Source organism: Augochlora pura, chromosome 10 (genome assembly GCF_028453695.1).
Source record: "Augochlora pura isolate Apur16 chromosome 10, APUR_v2.2.1, whole genome shotgun sequence".
Classification (NCBI taxonomy): domain Eukaryota; kingdom Metazoa; phylum Arthropoda; class Insecta; order Hymenoptera; family Halictidae; genus Augochlora; species Augochlora pura.
In genome coordinates, this window is record NC_135781.1 from 5,570,571 (window position 1) to 5,594,832 (window position 24,262).

General features: G+C 39.7%; 1 protein-coding gene across 5 annotated transcripts in view; it reads right to left on the minus strand.

Moving 5' to 3' along the window:
• LOC144476208 (uncharacterized) overlaps positions 1-24,262 on the minus strand; it is an 83,621-nt gene that overhangs the window by 24,189 nt on the left and 35,170 nt on the right. For 4 of the 5 annotated variants that reach the window (XM_078192880.1, XM_078192881.1, XM_078192883.1 and 1 more), the window contains exons 6-9: positions 22,691-22,813; positions 21,465-21,722; positions 17,738-17,917; positions 1,726-1,851 (exon numbers count right to left, since the gene is read on the minus strand). In XM_078192880.1, the coding sequence (XP_078049006.1) occupies positions 1,726-1,851; positions 17,738-17,917; positions 21,465-21,722; positions 22,691-22,813 (687 nt within the window). The remainder of the gene's footprint in view (positions 1-1,725; positions 1,852-17,737; positions 17,918-21,464; positions 21,723-22,690; positions 22,814-24,262) is intronic. The other variant, XM_078192882.1, reaches the window with a different exon arrangement.

Genomic DNA, 24,262 nt, shown 5'->3' on the forward strand with positions numbered 1-24,262 from the left:
TGTTATTCGAGTTGTGCAAGTTACGTGGCTCCGTTGTTTCTTTATTTTTCTATATTTATCAAATAATCCTATAAATAATTTTACATAGAAAATATCGTATAATAATATCGTACATACAATGCTTGTTACAGTGCTTAAAAAGAAGAGATAATTAGAAACATTTATACGTTGTACATCCATGAAATTTTGATATGTTTAGGAAAAGAATATGCAGAAGACGCGATTCATACTTTGCAATGTTATACAGCGAGTAAAGATAATATTCAAATGTCCTTTAAAACGAAATAAATTTATTGAAATTGGATCAAATGATTGCAATTTTTTAAAAATATTAAACTAATTTAATTTAAACTAACTTAATTTAGAAGAAAAAGAGTGAAAGGATTGCTAAAAAATATTGTTATTGACAGAAATGACAGAAAAAAAAGTAATAGTGTCTTTCTAAATTATATATATAAACGATTAAAGATAGTAAAAATTACAGTTCTTTTATCGTATCTTTAAAAGTTTATGTATAAGTATTGAAATTATATTTTACCTCCTTCGGTCATTTAAAACAATTATAATTTTTCTAACAATGTTTTTACTCAGTACCTAATGAACAAGATAGTGTTACATATCAATAAAAAAAACTAAAATCGCGTGATCTAATTTTTAAACAATTATTCCATTTTAAAAGGTGTTTGAATAGCAACCCTCTATAGCTTAGAATTAACGTTACTTTAAACTCGCATACCGATTTGTCAATATTTTTCAAATTTCATCCAATAAATGCTTTTCTATTATATCTCCGTCCATAATTCAGGAAATGAAACCTGAATAGAACAAAATACAGAAATCAAACAAAATACAATAGTTTACACAATGAATGCAAAACTTTACTACTATTAAATTATACTATCATTAAACTATTGCTATTACCATTCCATTTTCATGCACTATCATTCCTAAACTCCGATAACAAATGAATCAAGATTTCGATTCACATGAAATGAATAGTATTTATTTACTAAACTACGTACAAAATCGCGACTGGTTTTGTTACAGTTCAGAGGGTTAACGTACCCTTTACATTCCCTAATTTCGTTTTACAGAAACGCTTTCAAACGTTGCCTACAAAACTCGTGCTATAGAAGGTTCACGTTACACCCTGTACATCATCGCTCGAACGAAATCGACTCTGTGTCCCGACCGATTCACCGATCACCGTAAACATCTAACACGTGCTAAACGCGCGCTAATTGGGGGGGCGGTTCGACAAACAAGCTAAGCAACGAAAATAAGAGATCGAAAGCAGCGGCGCGCGGGCGGGGTTTGCGCGCGCGCGCGACGGCGGGCTAATTAATCTCGGCAGGAAGAAACCGTGGACGAATTTATCGCGGTCTCGAGGGCGCGGCATAATAAAGAGAACGTATTACTCTCGGCCGCGTGCGTATTAATCGAGGACCGGGGAGCCGCGACGTTCGGGGGAGAGAGGATGACGGGGGGGGGGGGGGGGGGGGGGGGGGAAAAAAACCAGAGCGTCGTTTATCCGGAAAAAACGGCTCGCACGTAAAGGTTCATCCTCGATAACGTTATTACGATGTAGTCGTGAAATTTCCCTCGCGTCGGCCGGGCATATTGCATTTCCCAGACGCGCGTATGATGTATGGTCCTTTGGGTGTCAAACGGAGGGGGTCGAGGCGCCGGCTGAAGGAGAACGGTTCCCCGGCAAGGAAAACTTACCCACACAGGACTTCCCGTCGGATGACAGGGCTTTTTCGTCACCGTCGCACCCGCAGAAGAAACCGCCGTCCGTGTTCTCGCATACCTCCATGCAGCCGCCGTTGTCTATCGTGCACTCGTTGATATCTACGGCCAGAAAAATTTCCGTTTGTTAGGCACAGAGAGTATTTCCATTGGGAATTTCGTACGAAAATCAATTTGGCAAATAGACGGTTGTTTGATACTCGATATCGATTAATCGTAGAGGTAAGTGACGATATACAGGTTGTCGCAAAAATTTTATTTTTGGGAAGAAGGAATTCCCGAGGGGATTTGAAGTAACTTTTTCCTTTGCGAAATTGCAATCCGTGGCTTGGTTTGTGAGTTATTAACGAAAAATGGTGACCAATGAGAGGCGAGATCGGGTGACGCGAGGGGCTCGAGAGCCAATGAGGAGAGGAAGTATAGTTTCAGTCAGCCAAGCTCATTCGCCAGTGTTTTTCGTTAATAACTCTTAAACAAAGCTGTGGATTGCATTTTCGTTAAGGAAAAAGTTATTTCAAATCACCTGAAGAATCTATCATTTCTCACAAGTACCATAATTTCAGTTATTTAATATATAAAATTGAATAAAACACAAAACTTTCAAGACGTACATCTGCATATTAAGCATTTAGTTGACCTAGTCGTTCTATTGCGAAAACTGTTATGTAATACAAGCCAACAAATACTAATTTGTTTGTACAAAATAAATAACAATTTTCAGTTATAATTTAATACTTTTTTTTATATAATGTAAATAAATTTTTACTTTTCTTTCGTACTTTTTTGTTCCATAACAGAGGTCTCAACAATTTACATCCTCATTTAAGAGACATTATAATATTTTCTTCTTATTATTTTAATATCAGTTACAAAATACACATGACCAGCGTTTTCTACTGTTCTCCAGCATCGTGCCAGCAGCGACAATCTCCATAAAAAAAAATCCCAAAGAATCCCGCAACTACGCGCGGAACTGCCTTAGCCCTTGCGGCCCGTGACACCTCCATGCATGTGAATCGCATCGCCCGGCATTAAATGCTGGGCGGAATACGCGAACGGAATCAAAATGTCTTCCGTGCCGCGGCCGTCCCACCTGTCCCATCTACCCGTCTAACGATTTATAAAATTTTTAGACCCCCCCCCCCCCCGGATCAGCCTCGTGCTCGGTTTACCAACGTCCCCGTAACGAAACCGCCGCATTACCCCGAACGACGAACCACGGTATACGTATGTATATCGGATTATAACGTGACGTGTTCCGAGTGGAAATCAATTGAAAACTCTTACCACGGGGGGAGGGGCGGGTAATTGATCATCGAACTGCAATTGATCGGTGACAAGATTCGCTCGAGATCGAAGCCGATTATTTTAGCTGTTTCGCTCTTTCATTGGCGCGCGCGCGCGCGCGGTGCTTAGCCGTTGCGCGGCAATTGCTTCTAGGAAGAGGCCGTGGTTTCTAGTGGACTCCACTGGAGTCGACGGTTCTTGACAACCTTGTTGTATTTCTAGATGTTCGAATTAATTGTGACGATCGATAAATGGTTTGCTACTCGGGGACCAATCAGTTTATTAATTGTAAAATCGGGGCGGATGAGGATTTCGCAAACTGGCTGGAAAAGGGAACGGCAGCACCAGTTATTAATTTTAAATGATTAATATTGAATTATTAACTTTAAATTATTAGCATTAAATTATTAATATTACATTATCAATAGTAATATTTAATTCTTATTTACTTTTATACTTCTTTATAGTTTTGGTTATTTGTGTCTTTTCTTTTAGAATTTAGTTCATTTTTATTTCTTTTTCTTAGAATTCTCTTTGGTCAATCTATGGTCAATATAAATGGTAAAAATTGATGTTAACATCTCATTATGTTATTTAACCGTTTCTATTTTTATCGTGTTATTTTACTCAGTCATTCTGTGGTCAATGTATGTTTCATTATCTACTCTTCATTTACGAATAAATTGATTGATCGACCGTGACTAATTTCCAAAGAAACCGTGCATAAACATTAAACAAATTCGAGTTCCCCGCTGTCCCAATTTCGTGAAAATCCGAGGCATTTCCTCCGAAATCACCGATCTCGTTGCTCCACGCCACGGAAATCTACATCCGCGACAACCGCGCGCACTTCCCGCATACACACGCTAGTAAACGGCCAGCAGCCGGACCTTGTCCTGAAACGAAGCAGCACCGTAATTCACCGTAGAACGCTCGTGAATACCCATTGAGCCGAAGGTGATCGCATTTGTCCCATAGCGATCCGCCGCCGCCGCGCCGCGCCGGGTGAAAGGGATCGGTGGAGGGGGGTCTTTTTCATACGCCGAGTAACGACTTCTCCCGAACGATTTCGCATTCTTCGACGCAACGCCACCGTCCGACCGATCAATTGTCCACGCGATGACGCTAAATTGACCGAAATAGAGGTACAAGGGTCGGCCGGATTGCGATTGCCTCGAGCACTTTCAATGACCGCCAAGAGTGCCTCCTCTCTCGACTTCCGTCGCTTTCACAACTCTGCCCCGGCAGAGACGCGGAGAGGGGGGGACCCGTCGTCGTCGGTGTATACGCGCGGGAGGGTCGTCTGCCGCGCGCCGCGCGTATATATCCGCAACACGGATGATACTCGGATAGAATGGAAGGTCAAAGTACCGCGCGTCGTCGTCGTCGTCGTCGTCCCTTTCGCCCGCGTCGCCGCGGATCCACCGGCGGGGTTTTCCAGGGTACCGATAGAATACGGCTTGATTATCGTCGCTTCTCTTTACTTTTGTCGCTGCTGAATACATCCACGACGAAAGAGATACGGGGCATAAAAGGAATTTTAGTGCTCGATACACACAATGGATGCTCCCCCCGTTCACAAAAGAAATAAGCAGATACGGGTCGTCGTAATGTTGCCCGGTGTGTGTCGCTCAACGTCCGCATAGTTCGACTTCTTGGGAGAGCGACGGTTTCACGGGCTACAAGTCCTAAAAGCGGATTTATTTCTCTTATTTAAACATGATCCGGCGAGATTGAATTGTCTTGAAAGCCCACAAAAATCGAATGCTTCGTGGTGTTGGGAAGTACAGTCGCTGTGAAAAGTAGCATACCTTTTAGAATGTAGTAACCTTTTTGTAAATAGTTTAAGTGATTTTAATTATTTATGTTAGGGGGCTTAGTTTACTAGGAAATGCCTGAAAAATTGTTTGGAAATATTGCGATTGATTGGCGTGATGAAAGAATTAAAAAGTAATGTTTTTAAAACTTTTTAAGGTTAATAGTAAAAATATTTCTTAATATTCATGAAAATAATGATGAAATTAATTATCAAAATCTTGTATTAGTTGTAAGAGAGAATGCTACATCTGATGCTCCGATTATGATAAGTACTATAATTATTCCCAAAGACGCTAACATTATTTTTACAATTTATTTAAAATACAAATATATTTTAACATCTTTTTTAATCGTTGAAAGGATAAACAAATTTTTATTTAGTCCCTGTTTCTACTAAACATTACATCTAATCTATTATACTTGTTTATCTTATTATCTGAAAATTAACCTCTTAAAAAACATAAAAATCTCCAGAATAACATATTACAGTTCACATAACAATTAAAACGCGAAATTTGCTTCTAGCAATTAATAAAAATCCCATAAATCCTGGCAATTTACTGACGATGATGCGACAAGAATTTGACGTTAATTTGAAAGTATAATAAACGCTGTACAGCGTGGCCGCGTTACACAATACTTTATTCATTGTAAAAGTTTCGAGAGAATCCGAAGACACTCTCGGTACCACGATACTTTTTCTGCTGTTTCTCGGCGCTGCTCGGGCTGGCACATATGGCGGGCATCGATCCGCTAACCGTGCAGCAGGTGCGTGGAGAAAATGCATTATGAAAGACAGGCTACAATTACAGCATCCTGTTGCAAGGGAAGATGTTCCGGAATACTTGAAATTCTTCCCTCAAAAAGTAATATTTTCTCGCCCGGGCGCCCCACCGTGAATGTTGCATCAATGTTGCTCTCATTAATTCAGTCGTGCGAACTTCGTTAGGAATTTAATGTTCCTTCCTCTCAAGCTCTATGCAAATTAATTGAATACCTTTAGAGATGCATTTCGGAGAGAGAGAGAGAGAGATGAATTTTCGCGTTGCTGTTTCCTACCGCGAGACTATAATTCAATTAGAAATCGCATTGTCTTAAATAATGTTAAATTATACAGGAAACGGTGTCCAGGCTATTTGTAGCCAATCTGCACAAAGCGTTAATTAAGTGTGGTTATTAATACACTGCGGATTTTATGCGTTTTAGGTTATTTATATCCACTATGTACAAAGCGTTAATTGACTATAGTCATAAATTGACTGTAGATTTTTTAATATAATATTTTAAGATCATTAGAATAATTTTAAGATACTGTTACATTAATTTCTTATTATTATTATTATTAAAAGAAGAAAGATATTTCTCAAGATTAAATTAAGCAATTTTTATTTTGCACAAAGAACCGCCGCCTGGCCATCGAGATGGCTCTCTAAATAAATAAAATTACGTAACAGAGCCGTAGTGATCGTTTTACCGATATCGATAATTATTAATTTGTTAATTTGCACACTCTTGTCTCCCCTGTTTATACATGTACGATAGACTTTAATGCAGTTTGCACACCGGGGCGTCGTGCAGCCCGATTGTAGCGCGTTATTAGATTTATGAAGGGCCGCGTGCACGTTGTTCGGTGACCTTGTTCGGTTACCTGCTACAGGTATGCATAATACATCTCCTTCCCACGCGCCCCTATGCTTTTCTCTCGTGTTCGTCATTAAGGGCAACGTCGAAATCACCGACGCGACTTTGATAAGCAGGAATCCTATAACTATGAGGAACATTAGTAAATCGAGAGCAGCATTGTTCGACGATTTTCAATGTTAAATAAAATTCATTAATAAATGACATATATATATATACTTTGATTATATATACGTTTCTGTAAGACTGAAGTTTCATGGTACTTGATATCTTCTTGTTAAATAGATAATCATGTTACATTGTAATAAAAATAATGTAATAATCAAGTCACTTGAAATCGGTAAATAAAGGGTTCCTCAGGTCGTTTGAAGTAACTTTTTCCTTAGCGGAATTGTAATCCGCGCCTTTGTTTACGAGTTATTGGCGAAAAGCACTGGCCAATGAGAGGAGAGCTCGGTTAACGTAAGGCAGTGCAAGGCGGTGAGTCAATACGCGGAACAGGGCTTCGGCCGCTCATTGGCTGGGCTCCGTAGCGACAACCGAGCTTGCTTCTCATTGGTTACTGTTTTTCGTCAATAACTCGTAAACAAAGCTACGGATCACATTAGCGCTAAGGAAAAAGTTACTTCAAATCATCTAAGGGACCTCTCATTTGCCTATAGCGAGTAACTTTTGGACATCCTGTAATAAACTAATAAATTCTACAACATTAATCGAGGAACTAAATATTTACAAAAATGCATGCGCGTTCCTCTTGAAATTAGAGAGAAAATAGAGAAAATTCACGTAAATAATTTATTGCGACAGATTTTTTGCCAAAGGAATTTTATTATCATCATTTATGCAATTCTATGATTTTAATACGTTTTACAAACACAGAAAAATCGATAATAAAAATGAAATGTAAAATTGGTCACTGTTAATTTGTTTTATCAATTTATATATATAATTATCTGTACAGTAGAAAATAGTGATGCGCGATAAGACAACGTCCTAAGTAAACAATGTTCTCGTTTATCGAGAACACCGTTCAACATTAATATTTGCCACTACATGCATCGATTAAACGCTCCCGGTTATTCGTTTAATTACAGTGTAGCAATTACATTAGCCCATACTTGCGGTTCGCTATCTAAATAAATTTAAATGCTGACGCTCAAACAGAGGATATATGATACCGGGTGTATATGCATAATGCATTACGCCTACCAAATGTCAAATACATGGCCGCCAAAATTAGTCGACCGTACACATTGATATGTTTGATCAGTTCGGCTCCGCGATTCATTCGCTCGGCCGGCTGGAAAATTCAACGGGCGGCATAAACTTTCCACGCGGACCGTGTCACGTACGCCAATAATGTTATAACGACTTCGTTACAGCAAAAAAAAAGAATCCCGCGCGTTTTTAATCACAATTAATATTTCACCGAGACGAACAATAGTCTCTGCTCGCCGGTGTACAATTACCGGCGGATCTCGGCGAAACACAATGCGAAAATATACGCGTTCGGGCATCGTTAAAAATCGAAATCTGCCGATATAAATTCTAGATGAACGATGACGAATATTCTAAACGGACATAAATATGCAATATATAATAATATCGTATAATATTCGACAAATTTATGTATCCGTGAATTTCGTATGAATTTATCGCAGGCGACGTTCGAATAAACAATTTCGTCGGCGGGAAAAAGGAAACTAGCGTCGAATTCATTAATTAATATAATAATTAGCTGCGAAGAGATTCGAAGAATTTAGTGACATGAAAATTTCAAAATACTACGTTAATTTAAAGATAAATTGTTGAAACAGAAAAGACATTTTAATACTATTTTCGTTTCGTTGATATCGCGATTAACGCGGGTAATTCTTATTTTGCTTAAAATTCAGTATTCAACTGTTAATACATTTCGAGACACAATCGGAATAATTGCAAAATAAAGGGACAAAACCCGACGGAAGAGCTTTTATTCCAGCTTCTAGTTCCGAATGCTTTGAGCGCGTCGCAGCCATCATTCATTTTTTAACTAACAAGCGCGTTTCAAATTTCAATTGACTTTCGTCGGCTGTCTAATTTGGCCAGGAAAAAACCGTGTCGTTTTGAGAGCGCGACCTCTCTCCCTCTCTCTCAAAAGAGAGAAAACTAAAAATTAGAACATCTCAAAGCGAATATAAATAGTTGTGTACGCGAGACAGGTGTGCTCGCGCGAATCGTCCCGCGTTCGTTGCGGCGATTCAAAAAAATAAAAAATCACCGCGGGCACGCGCTGCGAGGTAACCGGTAATGAGATACTCGGAAAACTGAATGCGCGGCGCTCCATAAAGGTGAGAAAGGTATGTGCCGGGCCGGTAAGAAACGTTCGCGAAACGTAAACCGTTGTAACAATTTTCCTGGAGGTTATAACAACGCCACCGGTGAAACACGCTGTTAAAACGCCCGGGCCGTTCGGACAAAAGAACAATGCCGAGAAATGAGACCCGCGGAAAAAGGGAGGGCTGCGCTGAAAAATGCCCGAATATTCGCGAGACTTCCGATGGGAACTTCAAACCGTTAAAAATATAAAGGCGATGGACCACAATGTTCCGCGCCTTGCGAAAGGATAATTTACGCGGCCGCGGCCATTGTCCGCGGAAATTGGGTGAAATGTAATTCGCATCTCTGGTTACTGCTTTTGTCGTAGGGGAAGATTAGCCTGCGCCGGTTGTTATTGATTCGGGAAAGTAACGAGCCGGCGAGAACAAAAAATCGCCGCGAGATATTCGAATAGACGTGAAATTTATACAATTTATAGGCGTATGGGGGTGAAACGAAATATCGAAATAGTCGTTGTCGATGAACGGAATGTTGTTGCAATCTTAAAAAATGAAAAGAGATTTTGCTTTTTATTATTTTATTAGATAATTTTCCATACTGTTATTTTTATGATTACACTGTGTTATTTATAAAAATAAAAATTGTTTAAGTCAATTATGAGTAACGAAAGTCAAATGAATAAGCTATTGTTGCAATCTTAGAAAACTAAAGAAGAAGATTGCGATGTTTCTTATTTTATTTGATAATTTTCTACAGTCATCTTGATGACTAGACCCTGTAATTTATAAAAATAAAAATCGTTTCATCATATTTGTCGTAAAAGCGTGAAATCCAAAGTCAAATTCACAACCGCATAAAATTCTAAAATGCAAGTCTCTGTCAGATTTCGAGGTTAACAAGTCCGTTTACGGTCGATTGTTAATAATACCGCGGACAGCAAAATATTGTAAAGGGAACAGCCATTTACCGGGAACACCGTAGGGTACGGTATAAAAGATGCGGGTGAAGTGGAAGATGCATGGAGCGAGAAATTGGATATCGTTGATTTCGAGTGATCCCCGCGATCATATCGATGTCATCAATGAAAACGCGATCGTATATCAAGTTCTTCGCTTTGTGCAGCTTGCATTTCATCCGCATGTTTTATAACTCTTCCGTTCCACTTGTGGCGAACGAGAGTATCTACTTTCACGGTTTCCCCTCCCCGTGCACCGCGGCCGTACGATGTCTTATTAACATTCTAGACTCCCGGATTCTAGATGATGGAGTTATCCAGATTTTGACCATTTTCTACCGCTACCCCGTTGCCCCGGATCACGGGAACTTACGAAACTCTTGCTAAAGAGCACTCGATAGAGAAGTTGAGGCGCCGCCCCCGAAGTCGTTTCCGGGTTGCCACGGTAGAAGCTCAATTATCCGAACTAATTAGAGAGCGAGCAAACGGAATGATTGTTTTCGCCATCTTAATTTTGCGAGGGGGGACACGCGTGGTCTGTTATTGAAGCTCAAAGACTCTGATATTATTAGAATATAACTAGGATTGTTAATATTCGGCTGAATATGGAACTAAACAATTTTTCATATGCCGTGTTTTTTAGTAAGAGGAATAAAGGCTGAATAAAGTTAATTAATTAATTATTTTTTTCGTTGCAATCATTTTGTTTTGTTAGTTTGCAAGCAAATCATGCTAGAATATATGTCCCAATTTTTTCAAACTAATTTTTTCTTTGCTGATTCTGTAATTATGTACTCCAATTTTAATTTAATGCGCTACAAATATATTTCGATTTTTCTGACATTTATAATTTTTATTTTCTATTCCAAGCTTATATCAAACATATAAAAATATGCATGATTGGAGCTCCATTTTATTACAGTATTCTATCATAGCTATATAAATCCTCTCGCTATACAATATACATTAATAATTAATTTATACGAAAATCTTCAGCAAGCATTTTTCTTCCAATTTTTGACAAGACATACTGAAATAATTGAAAAATATTCAGCACAATTAGCAAATAAAAAATATAATACTTCCCTATAAATCTTGCTTCATGAACTAAAATAAATAAACATAAATCTTCGCTTTATATATAGAACGTTTCTTTTATATACGTTTTTAATTCGGAGGTAAATTGGGGCGTCCACCCTGGCACAGAGTGCTTCGGTTTTTCCATCGTAGAACTCACTTATCAGCTATAAGAAATAGCGTTGAACCTTTGACAGAAATCCATCCTTTCCTCGCGCACGAGTTCCCCAACTGCAGTAGTAGCAGTGCACGTTAATGGAAGCTTCTGTGCAAGAATTTGACATGCGCTGAAATTACAATTACGCTGACCGACTATTCCCGAACTCGAAATTGTTTAAACCTACTCTACGCTGAAACTCAATGCCCCCATAAACGATAGCTTTGTGCTGTAACATTCTCTGACGAGCGGCGGATCCATCGCGAAGTTCTATCGCACAAAGAGATTCAACGTTCCGGGATCGCGATTAAACAACCTAACAATGTGTCGTGCGAACAGATAACGCTGTCAATAGTGGCATTGTTAAAAGTTACGGATAGAGGCGCAGGCTGTGCTACCTGAAAGAAAAATTTCACTTTGTAACGAACGAATCTCACTTTATAACGAACGGATCTCACTTTATAACGAATGAATTTCACTTTATTCAATCAATGTTAAATGGAAGATCTTCGTTGTATTGTAACAGCTGAGATAAATAAAATAAATAAAAAACGCCGTTGCATTGAATAGCGTATGAGACGAATGTTTCCTTTAGCAAATTTTTTACACGATTCCGTACGCTTGCGTTTTGTTAATAAATAATTTTGTTAATAAAGCCTGTGTCGATTTATTTCATCGCGTGTATCGAGTTCAATTTTTCAATTGTTACTGCCGATATTTTTCCTTTTCGCTGTAACCAAGATGGAGGTCGTTTATAAAGTGAAATAATGCAAGTGACTAATACCAAATCCCCATAAATAAATCCACCAAAAGATAATCTTTCAAGAAGAGATTCTTGCAGGTTGTTTACAAAAATAACCTCTTCCCAAAAACAGGCATAAATCAGCCGTGATTTAGGTGATCCGGGCGCAAGGGGTGTCCAAGCTCGAGCCAAAAAACTTTCCATCAGATTCCAACTGTAGAATGACTGTAGGCGTAACTGTAGAATGACATACGATAATGTTCCGGGGGTTGAAAGAATTAACGGGCCCGACGTCCAAGAGATTTACCGAGAAAGCTGCTCGAAATTAAATTTCGTTCGGATTCGCGTCCCGTGGAACCACCAGGAAAATTACTGGCCACGAATTCTTCTAATTTCTCTTGCTGTCCACCGAAACATCGGAGCCCGACAATAAGCCGAGTATAATTTTGGTAATGAATCCTCGGAGTCCGCGCCGTACGATAAAGTAACCAATTACCGTGCTCTGGTGGCGAAGCTCAGAAGTTATGCTACTGAAAACAACCTCGGCAACTTAATTGACATTTCTCAAGGATCTGAAGGTATATTTGCAATGCATGTGCAGAATAAAAAGTTAATACTTAATGTAGTACTATAAATTTTATGTCTTATAAATTTTTAAAAAAGAAGACAATTTTTAAGGAAGAAAATTTCGCGAAGACAGTCTACAAAAATTGGAAGAATATTTTATTTCCGTGCTTTGTATATTTGTATACTATACTTTAATTTAATTTTAAGGAATTTGCGATGTTAATAATACGTGAAAATAAAATAAAGCATCGTAATTGGCTATCGAGCAGTGTCTAACCTCTCTGCCCCAGCGACGCCGTGATTCTCGGGTTTTTTTCGCGGGCTCCTCTCGTAAAACGTTTGCGAAGCCGATCCTCGGCGCGCTGTCAACTTGTAATCGGAATTCGGAATGTGGAGGAGCGTTTAAACGAAGCCCCTTAAATCATTCTCTTTTCTCTCGGCGGGCCGACCTCGACGACCCCGGCGCGAAAACCGCTTTGAATGCAAAGTAACGGTGGCAAATCGAGAATACGGCAAACAAGGGAACCGAGTTACGTGCGACTTCCGACGCGACGTCCCCGTGTCGGCCTTGGGATTTTAAATGAGCGGCGCGGCTCAGCTCGGGCTTCGAGTATTGACACGCCGCGCTCGTTACGGGATACCGTGGAACGATGAAGCGACAAATATTATGATAGGAGGCGCGACGACGGAAAATCTGTTCCCCGCGCGGCACCGAGTCCTTACGGAACGATTCGCTCGCGCGGGCTTCCGTCGCCGCGCCGTTTTCGACGGAAACCGAGCGCGTCGCAGATTTTTTCCGAGCCGCCTTTCTACCATCCAAGGACCCCGATCGTTTCTGCTTTCCATTTTAGCCCCTTAAGTGACTGGACCGTGACACTCGCTCGCGTTATGCACGCACATTGTCTGCGACGTATGCGAAAAATTGTCTCGTGGTCTTAAACGAGTGTCTTGTACGCCATTTTGATCTGCTTCTTGATTGTTTAATAATAACATTAAAAATTATACTGTGAGTAAAAATGGTACTCGGACACCTTTTTATAGCGATATAGCTTTTTTCAAACTGGAGGGAATGACGCGAATTATTTTTTAAAAGGAATAACTTACTGTATGAAGACTAATGTATTCTGACTAAATTATTATTAGAAATTCTCCTTGAATTTTGCTCCTACTTGGAACGACAAAATTAATACAAAAGATCTTTCACTATTTCCCTGAGCTATAACACAAATGTATTTTGCAAATTTTATATTTTACATTGAAAATTTTATCGAATTCGGTTGACGTTGTTACGAGTTACAAACGGTTAAAGATAGCGAAGATATTTGTTCCCGAGAAGTTTAAAACCGAATGGCAAAAAATACAAAAAGAAAAAGCGTTCCGCAGTGGAAGACTCGCTTGACTCTTTGCACCGTAATTTCTTCCGCGACTGCTTTTTCGCCTCCGGTAAATTGTCCGACGGGACGAAACAATTGCTGTTCCCCGCGTGTCTTCATTTTCCTCCGGTCCTCGATTTTAATAATAAAAGAATTACATTCAACTCCGACCCGCGACGACGCACGGGGTTGAAAGGCTTTAACAAACTATATTTAACTTCGACAAACGCATCGCACGAAATACAACGCCGAAGAACACGAAAATTCAATGGGGATCTCGCGTCGAGATCGCGAGACGACACTGAAATTGTACCACGGATGATTCTCGCTCGCCCAAGTCCCTTTCAATTTAATCGCCATTAAATTACAGCCATCGCCATTGGGAACGCGGGCGTATCCCCGACCTCCATTAGTGTCTTAGTTCTTGTGTACCCGAGCTTGCCGGGCCCCGAGATTTAAACAGAAAATCCGGGAAAATCAGCCCCCGCGAAGATGCGGAGCCGCGCGGAGGGTTCAACAATTTTCCGGAATTATTCACGCTGGGAGTGGAGCGACGTTCTTTCGCGAGGGCGGAGGCCATTAGCCGGCGTCGCGACTTAGTTAAATTCAGCGGAAGGCAAACGTTTGTTAAGTCGTAAACTTAATTCGATTATACTAATAGTCCCGCCGAGTTGGTTTGCAAAGTGGCGGAGGCCGACGCGACGGAGCTCGTTCGGCCGTCCCGAACAGAATCGGGATTTAATATAGTTTTTAACCGGCGCCATGCTGGACGACGTGTACGGCTGGATGTAATTAAGATGCCAGACGTAATAAATAAACCAAGGGCCAAGAAGAGAAATTAGGGTTTTCTCGCGATAATATTCCATTTGGGGCTAGAATATGAACATTGTTACTGGAGTGTCTTGTTTTTGAAAATTCACATGAGAAAATACTATAAAAATTCAATAAAAATACTATAAAAATTCAATAAAAATTCAATAAAAATTCAATAAAAATTCAATAAAAATTCAATAAAAATACTATAAAAATTCAATAAAAATTCAATAAAAATTCTACAGAAATCCTACAGAAATTCTTTAAATATTCTACGCAAATTATGTGCATAAATTACCTTAATAAATACGACGAAAAATTAAAAAATAGAATTACAGCCGACCCTAACCATACCGTGTCACGTTTTTACGACAAACGTCCACTCTTCGAATATTAACCTACCGCAGTCCCGACTGCAGACGGAAGATTTTCTTCCGATTCTAATCTCGCAGCAGAGACGTTCCAGTTAGCCAAACAAATTTCCCTGTCATCCCCGGTTTGCATAAGATGACCTATGGAAATTTCAATTTCCATAAAGACCCGCAGTCTATTTGTACAGCTAGCGGACCGCTAAAAGTGTCAGCGCGGTACGAACGGACGCATTCAATGAAATTTTGTCGTATTTGTCAGGTGTTCCGGGGCGGACTGAATTACTATAGTCGGAGAACAGCTACGGTCACGGGGGATGAATCTTCAAAGGCAATTAAAGTTATAAAAACAGTCGGAATCGCGTTTCCCGCTTGTTTTCAACGGGGCGTGCAATTTAATGCGCCGAACAACGTTCAAACAAAGCGTCGAAATCGTGGGTAACCTGTTCGCAGGAAATTATTTCAAGTAACATACGATCGCGACGATAAGCATCCATGAATTTCAGTTTATTAGAAGAGAAGAGAGAATTTTAATACCCCTGTTATTATTCGGAAGTAGATATGAAATAATATCGTACCTGATATCGCGTTTATGACAGAAGAATTTAACCCTTTGTTGTAGCATTTTCTCTGCAATTAATATGACTCGAATTTTTTCGATCGCACTAATTTCTTTGAAGAAAAAGGAATTTTATATTTATTGTGTGCTTACACCCACACGAATGTTTAAATATTTGTGACGAGAGAATAAAATTTGTTTCTTACTTAAAGGAACGAATTCGTACATAATTTCTTATTATTATAAATCTTCATCACGAGTCCGTCTCGTTAAAGTACGACAAAGGGTTAATAAGAGTTCAATAGTGTGATTAAAATTCATTAGAAGTTTTATTAAAAAAGTATACCAAAAAACACGTTTCCGCGCAGCTTATAAACTAGAGTGAACAATTTTCCAATTTTTTCCTCTTTAAAGTAACCCTTTAAAATTATGTTTCAATTTTCCACGAAGATTCGCAGCCGAGTGATCAAAATTGACAGAGACCAAGAACAGAGTTAATCGTCATAGTTTTTGGGCACTGACGATACAGAGTCGCTATCCAATATTGCAATAGTGTAAGCCACTAGCCTACGGAGTGGATCCATGTGCAGGCTAATTCGATTGCGGACCCGGATCGTCTAGAACGGTATTACGGGGCTCGACTAGGACCGTGCGCGGCCGTCAGAATCTCGTTAGGTCGGTCATCTCCCTCCAGGGAATTGTTATCGAGCTATCCATCGGTTGGCTGTTCTGAAATTTTGCGCCACGAAATGAACGACAGATGCAATTACGACTGCCGTTGAAGAACGCCGTCGTTACACGATCTCTCCGCGTTCCGTGAACGAATCCGCTCGGACCCCGAAGAACGCAGCACGCCCGGCGAAGTTCGCCAGCGCGAGCGCCGCGTGCGCGTCCCTCTCGATAGCGAAGCGTGTCGCAATTAAATCGCGGATTTTCATGGAAATATAAATTCCGCCGAGTTCGGTTCGGTAACGCGAGATTAAATGCAAATCACGATTTATCTACCCGCGTGTACAAATGTTCCAGATTAGGCGGATCGACGGATTAAAATATTTGCTCGTAACGTTGCGCGACCGAGTCAACGAATATAGATGACAAAATAATATTTGACGATTTTTCAAATTTTCAGCGCGGATTACGGAATCAGCCTGCTCTGATATGGCGAATGGATTTTCGTTAAGGCATTGTTACGCTTCGGATCGATTCGATTGATCTCGCAATTTTTGAGAACTTTGAGCTTGTCCCAATGTTCAAACAATTTTCATATATTTTCATATATTTTCATATATTTTCATATATTTTCACACGTTTTCGCATATTTCCACGCATTTCAAGGTTCACAGGAAATTTTCATTTCACTCATGGTTTCACGGAATACGAATTTTGCTGAATTTATTCGGAAATACCTTTCACATTTATCGGTATATAATAAAAGTTACCCTTTTGTAGCTAGCAAAATTAGGGACAATTTATGGACGACAGGACGCGTTGTAACGACTTTCAAAATGAGTTCTTTCGAAATCAGCACTTTCTGCGGAACCACTTCAGTTAAAGTAATTATCGTCGACAAGGGTGGGGGCAAGAATTTTTCATGAAACTTTAAATCTGTTTGAAGACTCCACGGATAATTTAAGTTTCGGCAATTAAACTGGAGATTGAACGCTTCAATCTGCATCGCTAGACCCTTTTGATACAGCTCTTAACACTTTTTTGTCTTATTTTCGCGTTTAACGTATCGGTGTAGCCGCGTTTTGCGTCTCGTGTCATGTCAAAAACCGCAATTTATACGTCGAAGAGCGCGGAGTCACAGAACCTGTCTGTCTACCTGTCTGAAAAAGGTGAAAACAGGTGTCGAGTATTTCTCTTGACCCTATGTGATCCAAATTTCTCATACGAAATTAATGTTATTTTATTATTATTTATATTATTACTATTATTATTATTATCTTTATCGATCTTTTATTATTTACATATCGCAACTTTTTGTTAAACAAATAAGAAATGTATAAAAATTCTGATCTATCGGATTCTAATATCAAGCGATGCAATCCGGGTTCCTAACCTCTAAAAAAACTACCCCTAAATTTGTTTAAAATAACCTCCAGACCTGTCTAGTTTCTACCGTTAAGATGAAACAGTTCTTATCGTCATGACGAAAAGAATCGATGTTACCGAATGAATAAAATAAAGGGCTCCATCTCCGGCGACGGCCAACTTGATAATATTATTACATCGGGAGAGGTATAGAGGAGCGGTGGCTTTCGGGAAATCCGATTCCCCCTTAAATTGGTTACAGGGATTAAACTACTTACCGATACAAGTTCCGTCGGGGGTGGCCTCGTAGCCCGGCAGACAGGTGATCGACAAGCTGTCTAGTATCGGTTGATCTTTCAGCTCCATTGGCTGGGCGCACCGATAGGATCCTGCAGTGTTGATGCAACCGTATCGACACATTTCGGTCTGCAAATCGGGCTGAGCGCACTCGTCCACGTCTGGAAAAGAAGCGCAGAATATCCTGTGTTTCCCTTCGGATTTACTAAATCAGTGAATTCGAAGCAGCATCATTTTGATAACAGGGTTCGAGGTTATTCGAAGCAATTCGAATAAAACATTCGACTAAGGCAATTGTTCGGGTGAACTCATTTTAGTCGAATATTTTATTCGTAATTAATTATTCTATTAATTTTAATGAGTTTCCTTCGAATTATTCTTTAGTTAAATGATTATTTAGTCGAGTGATTCTTCATATAAATAAGTTTTTATTCTAATAATTTGGTAAAACTTGTCATTTTTATTATAGTAATTTTTAATATTTTTTATTTGAATAATTCGAATAAATTTCTTTATTACAAATCGTTACAATACTTAAACCGAAATATGTACCCAAGGCAATATTTTATAATATTGTATGAGTCACGCCATTTTGCGAAATAAAAATTTCTTACATCGATTATAAAAAACAGGAATGACGGAAAAATAAATTTCTCCGTTCAATAATTTTTGAAAGTAAAAGAAATTGTAACATTGTTATTAAATTCTCCCTTATGTCTCTAAGATTTCAATCTACAGTAATCATGAATATGATAATCGTTTCTCCAACCTCGGAATTATTGCAATTATAGTACTGCATATCAGTTTCGATATTTGCTAACTTAATATCGATAGCAAAATAATACCGATCATGAACCTGCACTTGATAACTATTATACTATAGTATAATATATATTATAGTACAATGGACTAGAAAGACCGAAGAAATAGCCGATAAAAAGCATGCCAGTACCGTCGCAATACCGATATCTCGAGCTTCGACGCAAGTCCGCGTGTCCAATTCGTTACACCAACGCGTAATTATTTCGTAATCGAGATCCCTCCTAATTACATCCGACAGTCCGTATTCGGTGTGCAGTACTTAAACGTAGGGTTAAGTTTAATGACGGCGCGGGTTAGACCGCGCTGTCGGCGCCCGTCTCGTATCATCGTTACTCTCGTTACCTTATACGGTAGTTTATAGGCATAAATATGATCGGTTTCGTTCTCTTATTTTCTCCTTTATGGTCCCGCTAATGAGCGGACCACGCCGAGTACACTAACGAGCATTATGCAAATCCCGTTTTCCGTCGGGAAACCCCAAACGCGACGGAATTTCATGAAACGCTATCCGGCCGCCCCGCGAACGGGTTATCAAACGGCGGATCGTGCCGATTTTTCGGACATCGGTATTTCGATCTTATCGTCGCGCTGATAAGCACCGTGGATTACGCGGTTCAGCGTCATAGCGTTTTGTTTATGGCTCTGCGTGGAAATTTCCTGGGGAAGTGTTGCAGTACGTTCGAGGAAATATTTCATAACGGGAGGAGGCTGCCGCCTCGAGATGCCTTCTCGCGAGATTCCACGGATACCTAATAAAGCGCTATTAATCATTAATATTTTAATACGGGGCGAGCTTGCGTCGCGAGGATAAAATTCTGCGCGATTTTCTCGGGTATCTACGAAAATGGAACATTGCACGGAATTACTAGGAGACTGTAGACACAGTTTGCCGCGCATAGGAATTACAACTTTGCGAGTTGCGATAAGTCGGATTAAATTTGAAGTACCCTGAAACGTTCTTTGAAAAATGAATGAAAGGAACGAGAGAAATGCAAAATATTATTAGCTCAGCTCTATTGCCATTATATCGAATTCGAACCAGAAAACAGAGCTGAAAGACTAAAACATAAAAATAATTATTATAATACTGGTTGTATAGTAACATGCAACATAATATACATAACCTAGAATATTGTCTTTCCTTTTCAATTCAAGTGTTACAAAGTATAGCAAAAGAAACAATTAAAAACCATCATAAAACAGGTTATAACTCTCTTAGAACATTCATTTGGCAAGGTTCCAAGCAAAGAACATGGAAAATAGTGAATAAATTTTTTGGAACATGGTAGAACTATCTTAGAGGCTGAGAAACTTCTGACAACAGCAGCAGTAGAAACAGTCAAAGAATTGGAATAGATAAGCGCCGTTTTAAAATGTTCATCGAGGAAGGTGTCACGAGAGTAGCTAGGAAAATAATGGAGAATCTTTCCGGTACATAGTAGAAGTACGCCAGAAAGTACATCGGGAAAGGTCTCGCGAGAGTAACTTGATAAATATTGAAAAATCTGTTTGGGACATGGTGGAACTATGTCAGAAAGTGTATCGAGGTAGGTCTCGCGAGAGGAGCATAAGACAAAAAGCATGTCGCAGCGAGGTAGAGCTATCTTAGAACGTCCAGGGAGAGAGAGGTCTCGCGAGAGGCGCGCGAAGAACAATCGAGAACCTTCTTCGAACAAGTTCAAACGATAATATATTTATCGAGAACAGATAAGTATACACGTTAACCACTTTGCTCTGTAATAACGAGTCAGACTCGTAGTGAAGATTTTACGCAAGATCTACTGAATATGAATATTATTCATTTCTGCTACATCGAAGTACGAATAAATTCTTCCGTTACCAAAGTATAGAAAAAGGCAGAAAATTGTCTGGTCCTGTTAGGAAAATTATTAAGCACGAATAAGTGCTAATCGTCACAGCATGAAAGGAGCGATAGTGCAAGGGGTTAATTCAGAATATTTACTACCTTGTTGCTTTTAAAATATTATAAAACAGCAGGAACTGTTTTTAACCCCTTCCCGTGCCCTTTAGCTCGACGAAACTCGGGCCCGAGCGGTCCGCATCAACGCGCGCTAAACAGACCAGACTGATGTTTGTATACAGTCGCAATACGATCCGAAATGTAGATGCCCGTAATGCCTGTGATATAGTCAATTTTACGCGATACTAAAATATCACGGCCTTCACTACACACTTTCGTACCTTGCATTTTGAAGGGGTTTCTTAAATTTTAATAATTGAACTGCTTCGTAACAGCAACGACAAGAATCGTGACTAACTGTTCTGAGGTACTGAGAGGAACTAACATTCAGTCACGAGCGTAACGGGCAAAAAATCAGTCCGCGAGCTCGGCTTGTTATGTTTACGTTTGGCCCAAGTATGTGTTCGCGACACAGACTCGCGATGTTTATGTTTGGCCCAAGTATCTGTTCGCGAGTCTGACTCGCGATGTTTATGTTTGGCCCAAGTAACTGTTCGCGAGTCTGACTCGCGATATTCGTGTTTGGGCAAAAATCTTCATCGTGAGTCTGACTCGCTAAAGTACGGGAAGGGGTTAACTCTGTTGAAAGCTGTCGCGATATTCTTCGATCCATTCGACTGTTTGCTACATGTGCGTATACTTATGGCCGAGAGGTATAGTCGGTCTACATTACCGTAAGTGCAGGTTCACGCGAGACGGAGTTACACCGGTGTCGCAGCGTCTCGCGCGAACTCCCCGGCGATTCAATATTCGTCGCATTCCGTTTCGAATGGATTATTGAAACTCCCCCGCGAGTCGACGATAAAACAGAGCTCGGCCCCGGGGCGAAAAAAGACGCGAGGAAGAACTGCGGCGGGATGGGAACCGGAGGGGAAAAAAATGTGGAGGTAAGAATTCTGTATTACCTTGGCAAGTCTTCCAATCGTCCTCGAGGATAAAACCGTCCGGACAGAGACAAAACACCCGGCCCATCGTCGACAGACATGTGTGGGAGCAGCCCGCGTTGTTCACGCTGCACGGGCCGGCGTCCTGGCACGTGTGGTTGTCGGCGGACAGCACCGAGTCTTGTAAACCGTCGCAAGAACATTCGTAGCCGCCTATGGTGTTCCGGCAAGTGTCCTGACAAGGCCCGTGTCCGTTGTTCAACAAACACTCGTTGATGTCTGAATAATTACCGCAGAAATGAACGATCACCACCAAAGTTTACGCGCTTCGCGTGAACGTGCAAGGGGCCGCGAAACAGCGTCCGTGGCATAGCTGGACTTTCAACCCCATTAATTAAAATACGGGGTAGCTAGTTCGTGATGACGATAACAATAGCCCGAAATAGATAAATTAGCAAAGAACAGTTTCAAGCCGTAGAAAATTATTAAATAGAGTTATTTCCACTTGATTTAGTATTTTGTAAATAAGATTTCAAAGCCGCTATTATAAATAATTATTAAAGTTTAGTGAAGTGATTATTTTATATCTATATTACTAAATGTAAATATTGAATAAAAGACAGCTAATTTTTATCGGTGAGAATGTTAACATAATCAAAGTTAAATTTTGAGTAAAATAACTTGTACATACAGCTCATTTTAAGTGCAAAGCCTGTGAACATAATCAGTGTACCATCTTAAATAAATTACAACGGAATATGTTTCTTTGCAATTACCTACTAAATTAAAAGCCCAGCTATGCTACACATATAGATCATCGAAACGTCAGACAACAAACAGAAATTTAAAATGCAATGAAAATAATTGTGCGTCGCTTCGATCGAAGCTCCAACAATTTCGAGCAAGTCTGTACTTACATCGTTTCGATCGAATCGCTGTTAAAGGTGCGGGCACGCCGAACACAGGCGACAAACATCGAAAAAAGGAACAGCCACAAAAATAAACGATACGGCATCGGCGCATGCGAGAATAACGAGCGCACGAAAATACTTTCGTTGCATAATTTATAATCGTTGCGAACAGCGGAAATTCTCGGCGCGGGTTAATAATGGAACGCGCGTACCAAGTCACGGGTAACGTTTGCTTTTGCACTTGTTGCTTTTTGCGACTGGGGAGGGGGGAGAAACCGTCGAGGTTCCGCGGTCGGTACGATCCCGTATACATATATTCCGATGGAAATCACTCACCCCTGCACAAGAACCTGTCCTCGTCTAGTTTCATTCCCTTCGGACACTCGCAACGAAAGGATCCCGGCGTGTTCACGCACTTATGCTCGCAACCTCCCTTGTTATCCTTGCATTCGTTCACATCTAAATTTTCAATGAGTACGTGTAATTCACGGAATTTAGGTAACTTCGCCGGCACGTCGTTCCCGACACCTCCGCGCCCGAATAAACGGTTCGTTTAATGATACCGGACGAGAGCGAGATTCCGCTATTCCCTGCCCGCCCCGCCGGGGAGCGCGCGCTCGCTCGAACGGATTAACATGATTATTGTTGGAAAACGGCGGCGTTTACGTTGAAAAGAAATCGAATCGTGGAACGGTCCCGCCTTAATCGTACCGTATCCGATCGATCGTAAAACCGTCTATACTCCGCGTGAAAAAGATATCGCGGCTTACAGTTTTCCAGATTTTATATCGAAGGCTGAATAAGATACATATTTTCTTCTGCTGGTAATCCACGGTATATATGTGTACAGAAAAATGTGAATATCCTTCGATAAATAGAACGATGGCTGTTCGTAAACGTAAAAGAACTGTGAAATATTAAGCATTGAATATCATTCGTTCATTTATTGCTGTATTATAATTTTTTGTTAAATGTGGTATTATTTTACTCCACTGTCTCTTTTGAACAATTATTTCTCTTTTAAAATCAAATTGTTCAGACTGGCAAAAATTCAATTCGATTTGATTTCTGTCTCATAAAAATATTTTTCAAGAATGTGCAAAAATAATACGCAAGTCGTAACGTGAAATAAATAAAAATATAAAATAGAAGTATCTTATATATAAAAATTAGTTTAATCTTAAGCTGTGCTATCTTTTTGTCCGGGAGTGTACACACAATTTAATATTAATATAGGTATAGTAAAATCATTTACTAGCGACTTTTCCGGCGAACGCTTCGAACGTGCATAACACGTGGCAAGTATGATTCTATTCGGTAAAAATTATTTCCGATATATGGAACGCCGGCACTTCGTTCATTATGAATATAGAGTATTTAATTAAACAGTCGCTGGTAGATGCTTTTGCTTGCCTTTATGCATACGTCCCATCTCCATTAAAATAAAGCAAATATTTGTGAAAATAAGTTGGAATAAGTGCTGGCAAGTATCATATAAGCAAAATGAATTTAAATGCATGCGGCATATTATTTTACTTTATGTTATATCCGAAGTTTTTACATTTATATTACATCATTCTTGATTCAGGAATTTTTTTCAGTAATCGTTACAATTTTACATTATTTTAAATTTTACAAATTTACAACGTTACATTTATATTGGAATATATGTGTAATTAATTTCTAGCATACGTAGCTGCTCATAAAACATTATTATATCTCATATTATTATATTATTATTTTCACAAAGTATTATTATATATTACAGTATTATTATTATTTTCACGAAGCAGATTGATATTTCAAACGCATCGACGAATCATTGATGATCGAAACCTAAACGATGCCGAAGAAGCGGCAACGTTAATTTAACAAATTCGAAGTAACGCAGAATTATCGAACGGGAAT